General features: G+C 53.3%; 1 protein-coding gene across 1 annotated transcript; it reads left to right on the top strand.

The window, feature by feature from the left end:
* Positions 1–805: 805 nt before the first annotated feature.
* LOC128905013 (feather keratin-like) lies at positions 806–1129 on the top strand (the record flags this gene model as incomplete). The annotated part of the gene is made up of 1 exon (XM_054190316.1): positions 806–1129. A coding segment is annotated over one exon (324 nt), but the record flags the coding sequence as incomplete, so codon positions are not given.
* Between the last annotated feature and the right edge of the window lie 12487 nt (positions 1130–13616).

Here is a 13616-nt window from a genome sequence, read left to right as displayed (position 1 = left end):
CCAAACACGCAGCCTCTTTTCTCCCACCTACAACCTTAAAAACAAAAGGGGCACCAAGACAGCCACAGAGCACACCCAACGGGAAAGGCCATGCCCAAAGACAGGCTTAGTGAGCTGGCAGCAAGGCAGGGAAGGAACAACCGCAAAGCAAGGCGCAGCGCCTAATGCCTGGCCCCCCTCCAAAGCCCAGACCAGCCTGCCACGGCTGCAAGAAAATGACGCCCCCTCTTCACAACGCACCCACAAACCACACCACACAACTGCCACGGCATGAACTCCCTGATGACACCCCACCTCTCTTACGCTTTGGTCATGTCTTCTGACAACCCTGACGCGTGCCATCAACACAATGTTTAGGGCCTCTACTACTGGCACTTAAAAGTTGCCGCCAGGGCCGAGTGGACACATCATCAATAAGAGAACATGGAATTGGAGAATTTCAGAAAACAAAGAACACAACCACATCATTACTCATGAGGCTGTGTCATGCAAGATTTGCTTGTGGAAAAGGCCATCATGCGCCAAGCCTGTCCCGCCCCTCCAGGATCAGCATAAAAGCCGGCCCAGCTCCTCTCTCCCTCACACACTTCTCACACCTTCTCCTCCAGCCTAAACAAGGTGAGTCTCAACACACTGACCCTCCTTCTCCTCACCCACCTGGCCCTTCTCCTCCAGCTCCCCACAGCCCCACACCAGCCCTCCACACTCCCTCGTCCTCTTCCAACACCAACCCTCCAACCCCCCACCCTCACCTTTCTCAACACCCTCTCTTCCAGGCACCCTCCACACCACAGACATGGCCTGCAACGACCTCTGCGGACCCTGCGGACCCACCCCGCTGGCTAACAGCTGCAACGAGCCCTGCGTCAGGCAGTGCGAGGCCTCCCGCGTCGTCATCCAGCCTTCCACCGTGCAGGTCACCCTGCCAGGACCCATCCTCACCTCCTTCCCCCAGAGCACCTTTGTCGGATCCTCCGCATCCGCTGCCGTGGGCAATGAACTCAGCGCCCAGGGAGTGCCCATCTCCTCCGGCGGCTTCGGTTTCGGCCTCGGCTATGGCTACGGCCTCGGCTACGGCTTGGGAGGCCTGGGCTGCTTCAGCGGCAGAAGAGGCTGCTACCCCTGCTAAGGGCACTCACCACCACCCCTGACAAAACCCTCACAGCCTGGAAGCCACGGTACTGATGGAGGACACATCCTTGGCTCTTTCCTAGCACATAGGCCTGCTGTCCACGCATCTTTATCTCAAGGCTCCAAGGAAGAGGGATGGGGACAGTCCTTCTCTTCTCCCACTTCCTTCTTTGCAGTTCAACTTCTGCTATATCCACTACTCTCCGCTGCAACCACATTCTGACAAGCCAGAGCCCAACAACGAGCTCCACTGTGCAACTCCCACTGCGGGGCAGGAAGACCTTGCTGCTCTGGCAAGATCTCTCTCACACAAGGGAGCTTGGATGATGGTCACCCTACCTGCAACTCTGACTAGCTCCCTTGCACTTGGCATTCCTGCCTTTGCATTCTTTTCCATCAATAAAGTTCTCCTGCATTCCACCTGAGATGCCTCCGTTTCCTTTTTCGTCACAAGGCTCTTCCAGCCTCACTCAACACAAAGCCACAGCTACAGAGACCATCGGGGTGGGTGGGAAAGGGCCACAGGGCCGGTCTTAGGAACTATGGCCCCAGCAACAACCACAGCACAGAGCAGCACAGGGGGGCTTCCAGAACCTGACACAAGCCCTTCACTTACCCAAAGGCTTGGACATATTAACACACTTCCAACCAAGGCTCTGACACAAGCTCCCCATGCCAGCACGCACTTCACCAACTCTCTTCCGCAGCATGACCCTCTCACCAGCACAGCAGGCAGAATCACAGCAAACACAATCATTCACTGCACAAGGAACCTCTGGACATCATCTACTTCAACAACACCCACTCAAAGAGAGTCAACTCAAGCAGGCGCTCCACAGCCTTGTCCAGTCAGCTTTTCAGTATCTCCAAGGATGAAGTCTCCAACACCTCTCTCTACAACCCCTTTTCACCTGTTAGACCACCGTCACGGTCATACTGAAAAAGGCTGGCCTTCTCTTCCATGGAAGTGGCACGTCTTTTCAGCTTTTCTCATTCCCTATGCCTCGGCCATGGGCACCCATGACAAGAGTCTGACTCCCCTCTCCTCATTCCCTCCTGACATCGCTTCACCTGCGATAGAGTTGACTTTCTCACTGGCAGCTGGTAGACTGCTAGGTTTTGCATGTGGGATGAGAATGGCGTTGAGAGCCCACTACTCTTTCTGGTTGTTGCGTATCCCGCAGCACAACATCTATGCGTCTTCTCAGTTCTTCCAGGGATGGTGACTCAACCATTTCCCTGGCCAGCCTCTTCCAGCACTTCACAACCCTGTTGGTGAAGACATTTTTCATACGATCAAACCAGAGTCTCGCTTGGTGAAAAATGAGGCCATTTCCTCTTGTCCTATCACCTGAAACACGCCACGATGCTACTGGCCTTCTTGGACACCAGGGCACACTGCTTGCTCATACTCAGCTGGCTGTCAAACAACACCCCCAGCTCCTTTTTCACCGGGCAGCTCTCCAGACGCTCTTCCCTGAGCCTGTAGCATTACAAGGAGTTGTTGTGACCCAAGTGCAGGACCCAGCACTTGTTGAACCTCATACCATTGGCCTCAGCCACTTGATCCAGCTTGTCCACATCCAACTTGTGCGTTGAGAGAAAGACAGTTTAATAAGGAGAGCAAAAGCTGTTCACGCAAACAAAGCAAATCAAGGAATTCCTTCACTACTTCCCATGGGCAGGCAGGAGTTCAGCTGCCTGCAGGAAAGCAGGGCTCCATGATGCGTGATGTTTCTTGGGAAGACTAATGTCATAACTCCAAGAGTGCCTCCCGCCTTCTTTGTTCTTCCCCCAGCATTATGTATTGAGCATAATGTCGTACGGCACGGACTATCCCTTTGGTCAGTTCTGGTCAGCTGTGCTGGCTGTGTCTCCTCCCAGCTTTTTGTGCCCTCCCAGCCTACTTGCTGGCAGGGTGGTGTGAGGAGCAGAAAAGGCCTTGAGTGCTTAGCAAGAGCTGAAAACAGTAGTGGGCTGTCAATAGCATTCTCATCCCAAATGCAAAACAGAGCACCCTACCAGCTGCCAGGAAGGGAGTCACTTCTATCCCAGCTGAAACCTTACTAAGGAGGGAATGAGGAGAGGGGAGTCAGACTCTTCTCTCAGGTGCCCACAACCAGGGCAAGTGATGATGGAGAAAGATGAAAAGAGGCGCCTTTTCCTTGGAAGACAAGGCATGCTGTTTTCAGAGTCAGTGTGGTCAAAGATTGGAACCGGTTGCGCAGAGAGGCATTGGAACCTCCGTCCTTGGAAATACTGAAGACCTGAGTGGACATGGTTGCGGAGAGCCTGCTTGAGCTGACGCTGTTTGAGCAGGTTCGGTTGAAGTAGAGGATGTCCAGAGGTTCCTTGGGCAGTCAATGATTCTCGTTGCTGTGATTCTGCCTGCTGTGCTGGCCACAGGGTCATGCTGGGGAAGAGAGTTGGCAAAGTGTGTGCTGCCATGGGGAGCTTGTGTCAGAGGCTGCAGTAGAAGTGCATTAGCATGTGCAAGCCTTTGTTTGGGTAAGTGAAGGGCTTGTGTCACGTTCTGGAAACCGCCCTGTGCTGCTCTGTGCTGCTGTTGTAGCTGGGGACATACTTCCTAAGAGAGGTCCTCTTGCCTTTTTACACCCACTGTGATGGTGCGTGGAGCCCTGTCACTGTGCCGGCTGCAGTTGGGAGCAACTGGAGACAAGTGTCCTGGTTTGAGGTAAAACAGAACCAATTTTCTGGTTTGTATTTTTACGTTTTAGCTGGGCCTCTTCTAACTGACTAAACCGGGAAATTAAGAGCATATTGTTTAGGAAGTGTTCACTCTCACTGAGTGACAAGACCTGATTATACCAAGGAATGGTACGCAGAGACGCTCTCGCTTAGACGTATTCCTATAACAAGCGAGGTCAGCTAACTTCGTTATTTGCCTCGTTAGAGGGTCAGAAGTGGAAAAGCATAGAAGGGTGACACCTGTAAGGAGGAGCGGACAGGACAGGTCCTCTTATCTCTTCCTCTCCTCTCTTTGGGAAGGGGGGACATCTCTCATTGTGATTGGCCAATCCGGCCAAAACCACGGAAGAAGAAAGTGAAGGCGTCTCAGTTTTGGATGCAGGAGAACTTTATTGAGGCAAAGCAGTGCACAGGCAGGAATGCCACGTGGAAGGGAGCCAGTCTGAGCTGCAGGTAGGCTGACCTTCATTCGAGGTCGCTTGTGAGAGACAGATCTTGCCAGAGTATCAAGGTCTTCCTGGCTGGGAGGGGAAATGGCACCCTGGAGGTCTTTGAGTTGTCAGCAAGTGTTTGCAGCAGAGTGTAGTGGACATAGCCGAAGGGGCGATGCAAAGAAGGAAGTGGGAGAAGAGGAGGAGGTACATGGGCCATGGTTGCAGACAGCTTGGGCTTGCCCCTTCCCTCCTCCCTTGCTTAGTGTCTTGAGAGGAGGAGCCATGGACGATAAAATCCTGTGCCAGCAACTACCTAGAAGTGCATCTTCAATGCAAGCCGTGGCTTCCATGGTGTAGGTGGCTGGTGCCAGGGTTAGTGGCGAGGGCCCTTAGCAGGGGTAGCAGCCTCTTCTGCCACCGTAGCAGCCAAGGCCTCCCAAGCCGTAGCCGTAGCCGAAGCCGAAACCGCCAGAGGAGATGGGCACTCCCTGGGCGCTGAGTTCATTGCCCACGGCAGCAGATGCGGAGGATCCGACGGCGGTGCTCTGGGGGAAGGAGGTGAGGATGGGTCCTGGCAGGGTGACCTGCACGGCGGGAGGCTGGATGACGACGCGGGAGGCCTCGCACTGCCTGACGCAGGGCTCGTTGCAGCTGTTAGCCAGCGGGGTGGGTCCGCAGGGTCCGCAGAGGTCGTTGCAGGCCATGTCTGTGGTGTGGAGGGTGCCTGGAAGAGAGGGTGTGGAGAAAGGTGAGGGTCATGGGCGTGTGAGGGTCAGTGTTGGAAGAGGACGAGGGAGTGTGGAGGGCTGGTGTGGGGCTGTGGGGAGCGTGGCAGTAAGGAGGCGTGAGGGCCGCTGAGGCTGTCGGCACAGCATGGTGGAGGACAGGGGCCAGGTGGGTGAGGAAAAGGGGGGTCAGGGGGTTGAGGCTCACCTTATTGAGGGTGGAGGAGAAGGCGTGAGGAGAAGTGTGTGAGGGAGAGAGGCACTGGGCCGGCTTTTATGTTGGTCCTGGAGGGGCGGGACAGGCTTCGCGCATGACTTTTTTTTCACCAAGCAGCTCTTGCATGGTACAGGCACTCAAGTAATGACATGGGGTGTGTCTTCCTTCCCACAACAGTCCCTTTTCATGTCATCCTCTTGAGGTCGTCTCCATTTGGCCCTGGCAGCAGCTTCTGAGTGAGTGTAGGTAGTTGGGAGGGTTTGGATGGATGCTGTGTCACGGAATTCAGCAGACGCCACCAAAGCATAGAGAGGTCGGGTGTCTTCAGTGAGGTCATCCCACGGCAGTCCTGTGGTGTGGTTTGTGGTTGCGTTTTGAAGAGGGGGCCTCATTTTCTTGCAGCCCTGCCAGGGTGGTTGAACCTTTGATGGTGTTGCAGGCATGAGGTGCTGCCCCTTCCATGGCATTCGCTCCCTCCCTGCGCTGCTGCCAGCTCGCTCAGCCTGTCTTTAGGCCTGGCCTTTCTCCCTGCATCTGTTCTGTGGGTGTCTTAGTGCTTCTCTTGTTTGAGGGCTTGGTACAAAGGCGTTTTACAAAGCATGAGGGAAAGGCCGTGGATGTTGGTAACCTGGGCTTTAGAAAAGTCTTTCATGCCATTTCCCACAGCATTCTGCTGGAGAAACTGCCAGCTCATGGCTCGGATCGGGGTCCAGAAAAGCAAGGCTTCATGAGGCGTCCTGTTTTCTTGGGAATAGAAACCTCATAACACCAAACGTCCACCTGTTCTTTCTTCTTCCCCAGCATTTTATACTGAGCACGATGTCATATGGCATGGACTATCCCTTTGGTCAGCTAGGATCAGCTGTATCGGCCATGTCACCTCCAAAGTTCTTGTGCACTGCAAGCCTACTTGCTGGTTGGGCGGTATGAGGAGCAGAAAAAGCCTTGAGTACTTACAACAACCAAAACCTCTAATGGGCTGTCAACAGCATTCTCAACCCAAATGCAAGGGAGTCAGACTCTTCCCATGGGCACCCACGGCCAGGGAATGTGTTAATGGAGAAAGATGAAAAGTTGTGCCATTTCCTTGGAAGAGGAGGCAAGCCTTTTTCAGCATGAGGCTGGTCAAGCAGTGGGAAAAAGATTGCACTGGGAGGTGCTGGAGTCTCCATCCTTGGAGATAGTGAAAACCTGACTGGACGTGGTCCTGTAGAGCCTGCTGGAGGCGACCCCTTTGAGAAGTTTGGGTTGAAGTAGATGATGTCCAGAGGTTTCTTATGCAGTCGATGATTCTGTTTGCTGTGATTCTGCCTGCTGTGCTGGCCAAGGGGTGGTGCTGGGGGAGAGAGTTAGTGAAGTGTGTGCTGCCATGGGGAGCCTTTGTCAGAATGGTGGTTCAAAGTGCCTTAGTATTGCAAAGGCTTTGTTTGGTCAAGTGGAGGGCTTGTGTCAGGTTCTGGAAGCCCCCCTGTGCTGCCCTGTGCTGCTGTTGTTGGGGACATACTTCCTAAGAGGGGTCCTGTAGCCCTTTTCGCACTCACCCCAGTTGCCTCCCGAGCCCTGGCTTTGTGTTGCATGAGGTTGGAAGAGCCTTGGGAAAAGAAAGGAAGTGGAGGCATCTCATGCTGGGATGCAGAACTTTAACGAGTTTATTGCCAAAAGACCTGCTCCAGCATTGGTTTCTCTCCATGGGATCAAAGCCTCCTTTGGGAATCCACCTGCTTCGACGGGGGTTCCTCCACAGGCTGTAGGTAGATATCTGCTCCGCTGTGGACCGCCATGGGCTGCATATCTACAACATGCTTGACCATGGTCTTCAAAACAAGATGCGGGGAAATCTCTGCTCCAGTGCCTGGAGCACCTCCTCCCACTCCGTCTTCACTGACCTTGGGGCAGCGCCGAATGCCTGGCACCCCTCCAAAGCCCAGGCCGGCCTGCCAGGGCTGTGAGGAAATGGGGCCCCCTCTTCACAACGCACCCGCAAACCACACCACACAACTGACACAAAATGACCTCACTTATGACACACCACCTCTGGAATGCTTTGGCCATGTCTCCTGAATACCCTGAAACGCTGCATGCATGCACATCCTTCAAACTACTTACTCTAACTTAAAAGCTGCCACCAGGGTGAGATGGACATGAGGAGAAGATGAAAAGGGGCTGTTATGGTAAGGAAAACGCAACGCACATCATTCCTTGAGTGGCTGCAGCATGGAATGACTCATTGCTGAAAAACACAGTCAGGCGCCAAGCCTGTCCCACCCCTCCACGACCAGCATAAAAGCCGGCCCAGCGCCTCTCTCCCTCACACACTTCTCCTCACGCCTTCTCCTCCACCCTCAACAAGGTGAGTCTCAACCCCATGACCCTCCTTCTTCTCAACCACCTGGCCCCTCTCCTCCACCACGCTCTCCCCACAGCCTCAACAGCCCTCACGCCTCCACACTGCCACGCTCCCCACAGCACCACAACAGCCCTCCACACTCTCTCGCCCTCCTCCAACACCGACCCTCACACCCCCACGACCCTCACCTTTCTCAACACCCTCTCTTCCAGGGAAACTCCACACCACAGACATGGCCTGCAACGACCTCTGCCGCCCCTGCGGACCCACCCCGCTGGCTAACAGCTGCAACGAGCCCTGCGTCAGGCAGTGCGAGGCCTCCCGCGTCGTCATCCAGCCTTCCACCGTGCAGGTCACCCTGCCAGGACCCATCCTCACCTCCTTCCCCCAGAGCACCTTTGTCGGATCCTCCGCATCCGCTGCCGTGGGCAATGAACTCAGCGCCCAGGGAGTGCCCATCTCCTCCGGCGGCTTCGGCTTCGGCTACGGCTACGGCTTGGGAGGCCTTGGCTGCTACGGTGGCAGAAGAGGCTGCTACCCCTGCTAAGGGCCACCGCCACCACCCTTCGTAGCTGATCTCTCTCGTGCAGGGGACTTCGCCTGATGGTTGCCCTACTAACACCTCAGACCATCTCCCTTCCCCTTAGCACCTCTGCCTTTGCAATCTTTTCCCTCAATAAAGTTCTCTTGCATCTCAGCCTCAAACGCCTCCACTTCCTTTCTTCTCACAAGGCTCTTCCAACCTCACCCAACACAAGGCCAGGGCTACAGAGACCATTGGGGTGGGTGGAAAAGAGCTAGAAGACCTCTCGTAGGAACTATGGCCCCAGCAAAAACAACAGCACAGGGCAGCGCGGGGGAGCTCCCAGAACCTTACACAAGCCCTTCACTTGCCCAAACAAAGGCTTGCACATAATAATCACAGAATCACAGAATCTTACTGGTTGGAAGGGACCTCTGAGATCATCGAGTCCAACCACAAAAAAAAAAAAAAAAAAAAAAATCACCCACCTACTAAACTCCACACCCACAACCCCACACACAACACCCCACCACAAACAATAATCTTGGGCACTAGAGCATGCCCTGAAGAGCCATGTCTACACATTTCTTAAATACCTCCAGGGATGGTGACTCCACCACCTCCCTGGGCAGGCTGTTCCAGTGCCTGACCACTCTTTCAGTAAAGTCATTCTTCCTAATATCTAATCTAAATCTCCCTTGCCGCAGCTTCATACCATTTCCTCTGGTCCTGTCGCTATTCCCTTGGGAGAAGAGGCCAACCCCTGCCTCTCTACAGTTTCCTTTCAGGTAGCTGTAGAGGGCAATGAGGTCTCCCCTCAGCCTCCTCTTCTCCAAACTAAACATGCCCAGCTCCCTCAGCCTCTCCTCATAGGACTTGTTCTCCAGACCCCTCACCAGCTTGGTGACTCTCCTCTGGACGCACTCCAGCACTTCAATGTCTTTCCTGTAGTGAGGGGCCCAAAACTGAACACAGTACTCGAGGTGAGGCCTCACCAGTGCCGAGTACAGAGGCACGATGACTTCCCTACTCCTGCTGGCCACGCTATTCCTGATACAAGCCAGGATGCCATTGGCCCCCTTGACCACCTGGGCACACTGCTGGCTCATGTTAAGCCGGTTGTCCACTAACACTCCCAGGTCCTTTTCTGCCGGGCAGCTTTCCAGCCACTCTTCCCCAAGCCTGTAGCGTTGCCCAGGGTTGTTGTGACCAAAATGCAGGACCCGGCACCTGGCCTTCTTAAACCTCATCCCATTGGCCTTGGCCCATTGATCCAACCTGTCTAGATCCCTCTGTAAAGCCTTCCGACCCTCAAGCAGATCAACACTCCCACCTAGTTTGGTGTCATCCGCAAACTTACTGAGGGTGCATTCAATCCCCTTGTCTAGATCATCAATAAAGATATTGAACAAGACTGGCCCCAAGACTGAGCCCTGAGGGACACCACTGATGACCGGCCGCCAACCAGATTTTGCTCCATTAATCACAACTCTCTGGGCACGGCCATCCAGCCAGTTTTTTATCCAGCGGAGGGTACACTTGTCTATGCCATGATTCTCCAGTTTCTCCAGGAGAATGCCGTGGGGGACGGTGTCGAAGGCCTTACCAAAGTCCAGGTAGACAACATCCACAGCCTTGCCCTCATCGAGAAAGCGGGTCACATGGTCATAGAAAGAGATCAAGTTGGTCAGGCAGGACCTCCCTTTCCTAAACCCATGCTGGCTGGCCCTGATCCCTTGGCTGCCCTGCACTTGCCTTGAGAGCTCACTCAGGATGATCCTCTCCATGATCTTTCCCGGTACCGAGGTCAGGCTGACAGGCCTGTAGTTTCCGGGATCCTCCTTCCGGCCCTTCTTGTAGATGGGCGTCACGTTGGCCACCCTCCAGTCATCCGGCACCTCTCCTGTTGACCAGGATTGTTGATAGATAATGGAGAGAGGCTTGGTGAGCTCTCCTGCCAGCTCCCTGAGAACTTTTGGGTGAATCCCGTCCGGCCCCATAGACTTATGCGTGTCCAGGTGCATAAGCAAATCATTAACTACTTCCTCCTGGATTACAGGGGAGTTGTCCTGTTCTCCGTTCTTATCTTCCAGCCCAAGAAGCTGAACACCCTGGGGGTAGCTGGTCTGACTATTAAAGACAGAGGCAAAGAAGGCATTAAGTAGCTCAGCCTTCTCCTCCTCCTTGGTTGCAAGGTTTCCCCCCGCATCCAGTAAGGGATGGACATTCTCTGTCACTCTCTTTTTGTTGATGTATTTATAGAAACTTTTTTTGTTGTCCCTTATGTTAATTGCCAGGTTGAGTTCCAGCTGGGCTTTTGCCTTCCTGATTTTTTCTCTGTATGACCTAACATGATCTCTGTACTCCTCCTGAGTTGCCTGTCCCCTCTTCCAAAGGTGGTAAACCTTCCTTTTTTCCTTAAGTCCCATCAAGAGCTCTTTGTTCATCCAGGCCGGCCATTTTCCCCGCCCTTTAATTGTGCGCCTCATGGGGACAGCCTGCTCCTGGGCCTTTAGGATTTCCCTCTTAAAGAGCGTCCAGCCTTCCTGGGCTCCTTTGTCTCTCAGGACTACCTCCCACAGAACTCTCCCAACCAGGGTTCTGAACAGGCTAAAGTCTGCCCACCGGAAGTCCAAGATGGAGGTTTTGTTAACCCCCTTCCTTACCTCACTATGGATGGAAAACTTAACCATTTCATGGTCACTAAGCCCAAGACGGCCTCCGACCTCCACGTCCCCCACTAGCCCTTCTTTGTTTGTGAACAGTAGGTCTAGCAAGGCACCTCCCCTGGTAGGCTCACCTACCATTTGTGTCAGGAAGTTATCCTCCATACACTCGAGGAACCTCCTAGCCTGCCTGCTCTCTGCTGTGTTATATTTCCAGCAGATGTCTGGTAAGTTGAAGTCCCCAACTAGAACAAGGGCTGGCGTTTGCGAGACTGCAGCCAGCCACTTATAGAATACCTCATCAACCTGCTCATCCTGGTTGGGTGGTCTATAGCAGACTCCCAGCACAAAATCACCTTTGTTAGCCTTCCCTTTCACCCTTACCCATAAACACTCAACTTCTTCATCACTGGAGTCTACCTCTATAGAGTCAAACAACTCCCTAATGTACAGAGCCACACACACCCCCCCTCCTTCCTTGCCTATTCCTTCTGAAGAGCTTATAGCCACTCATTGCAGCATTCCAGTCATGACCATCATCCCACCACGTTTCCGTGATGGTGACTATGTCGCAGTTGTCCTGCTGCACAATGGCATATAGCTCACCCTGTTTGTTGCCCATGCTACGTGCATTAGCGTAGATGCACTTGACCTGGGCTACTGATTTCACCCCCATCTTTGGCCCTTGACACTCAGGTTCATTACCAGCAGGCCTGGTTTTATCCCCTTTCCCCTTAACTTTCGGCTTAAAGCTCTGTCCATGAGCTTTGTTAACTCTTAGCCTAGTACCCTTTTCCCCTTCTAGGAAAGGGTTTTCCCAATGTTCTCTAGCAGTAATTTCTAAACGTCTATCACCGTTCTCTGATGAAATGTCAGAGTGGGAGTCCTCACTAATGTGGTCTCCTTCAAACCATGGCATGCTTTCCTCAGGTTTAATCTTGACAGGCCCAGTTATCTCCCCTTCCCCCCTCCTATCTAGTTTAAAGACCGGTCAATGAGCCCTGCTAACTCCTGCCCCAAAATTCTTTTCCCCCTCTGCACTTCGAACCAACCTTCTGGCACAAGCTCCCCATGGCAGCACACACTTCACCAACTCTCTTCCCCAATACGACCCCCTGGCCACCACAACAGGTAGAATCACAACAAACTGAATCTTTGCACGAGGATCTGGACATCATCTACTTCCACCCAGTCTGCCCACACGGGCTCAGCTGGAGCACCTTGTTCAGCACCATGTCCAGTCAGGTGTTCAGTATCTCCAAGGATGGAGTCTCCAACACTCCTCTGAAGAAATGGTTCCCCTTCTTAACCACCTGCACACTGAAAAAGCCCTGCCTTCTCTTCCAAAGAAATGGCATGTCTTTTCATCTTTCTCCGTTCACACTTGCCCTGGCCATGGGCACCCTGAGAAGAGTCTCACTCCCCTGTCCTCATTCCCTCTTCTCATCGGTTCACCTGGGATAGAGTTGACTTTCTCACCAGTAGCTGGTAGAGTGCTCTGTTTTGCATTTGGGATGAGAATGCTGTTGACAGCCCACTACTGTTTTCAGTTCTCGCTAAGCACTCAAGGCCTTTTTTGCTCCTCACACCGCCCCACCAGCAAGTATGCTCGGAGTGCACAAAATGCTGGGAGGAGACACGGCCAGGACAGTTGACCAGAACTCACCAAAGGGAGAGTGAATGCCGTATTGTCGTTATGCTGAATTCATAATGCTGGGGGAAGAAGAAAGGAGGAGGGGGCACTTTGGGAGTTATGACGTTTGTCTTCCCAAGGAAACATCACGCGTGATGGAGCCCTGCTTTCCTGCAGACGGCTGAACTCCTGCCTGCCCATGGGAGGTGGTGAAGCAATTCCTTGGTTTGCTTTGTTTGCGTGCACAGCTTTTGCTTTACTTATAACTCTCTTTATCTCAACGCACAAATTTTCTCTCTTTTCCTCTTCTGTTTCGCTTCCCTATGCCACCGTGGTGGAAATGAGCGAGTGGCTGTGTGGTCCTACTTGCCAGTTGGAGTTCATCTCCCATACCTGCCATTCAGGATTCAGAGACATCGATGACACCTCCCCTTCAGGTCCTTGCCTCCTGGTTGATAAACCTCCCAGCTCACTCAGCTTCTCCTCGGAGGAAAGGTGCTCCAGTCCCTTCAGCGCCTTTGTGGCTGTGCACTTGACTTGCTCCGCTATGTCCATGGCCTTCATAAACTCATAGAATCACTGGGGTTTGGAAAGACCCTTGAGATCATTGAATCCCACCCTTCATCTAACCCTACCAAGTCTACCACTAAAGTGTCCCTAAGTGCCAAGCCTACTGTCTTCTACAGACCTCCAGTGATGGTGAGTCAACCATTTCCCTGGCCAGCCTCTTCCAGTGCTTGACAAGCGCTAGCGTTGCAAGGAATTGTTGTAACCCAAGTGCAGGACCCAGCACTCAGCCTTGTTGAACTTCATACCATTGGCCTCGGCCACTTGATCCAGCCTGTCCACAGCCCTCTGTAGAACCATCCACCCTCAGGCACATCAACAAACCCACACAATATGGGTCACCAGCAAACTTAATGAGGGTGCACTCGATCCCGTCGTCCACATCGTTGATAAAGATATTAAACAGAAGTGGCCCCAATACTCAGCCTTGAGGAACACATCTTCTGACCAGCCACCACACTGAATTTAACTCCATTCACCAGAACTCTTTGGGCATGGCCACCCAAACGGTTTTTTAGGCAGTCAAGAGTATGCCCATCAGAGACAGGAGCAGGCACTTTCTGCAGCAGAATAATGTGAGAAACAGTGTCAAAGGCTTTAGTAAAGCCAGGCTTAACAACATCCACAGCCTTGCCCTCATCCATCCACTAAGCGGCTCTCCTTG

The sequence above is a fragment of the Rissa tridactyla genome, chromosome 2 (genome assembly GCF_028500815.1).
Source record: "Rissa tridactyla isolate bRisTri1 chromosome 2, bRisTri1.patW.cur.20221130, whole genome shotgun sequence".
Lineage (NCBI taxonomy): Eukaryota > Metazoa > Chordata > Aves > Charadriiformes > Laridae > Rissa > Rissa tridactyla.
This window is presented reverse-complemented; position numbering and strand designations above follow the sequence as displayed.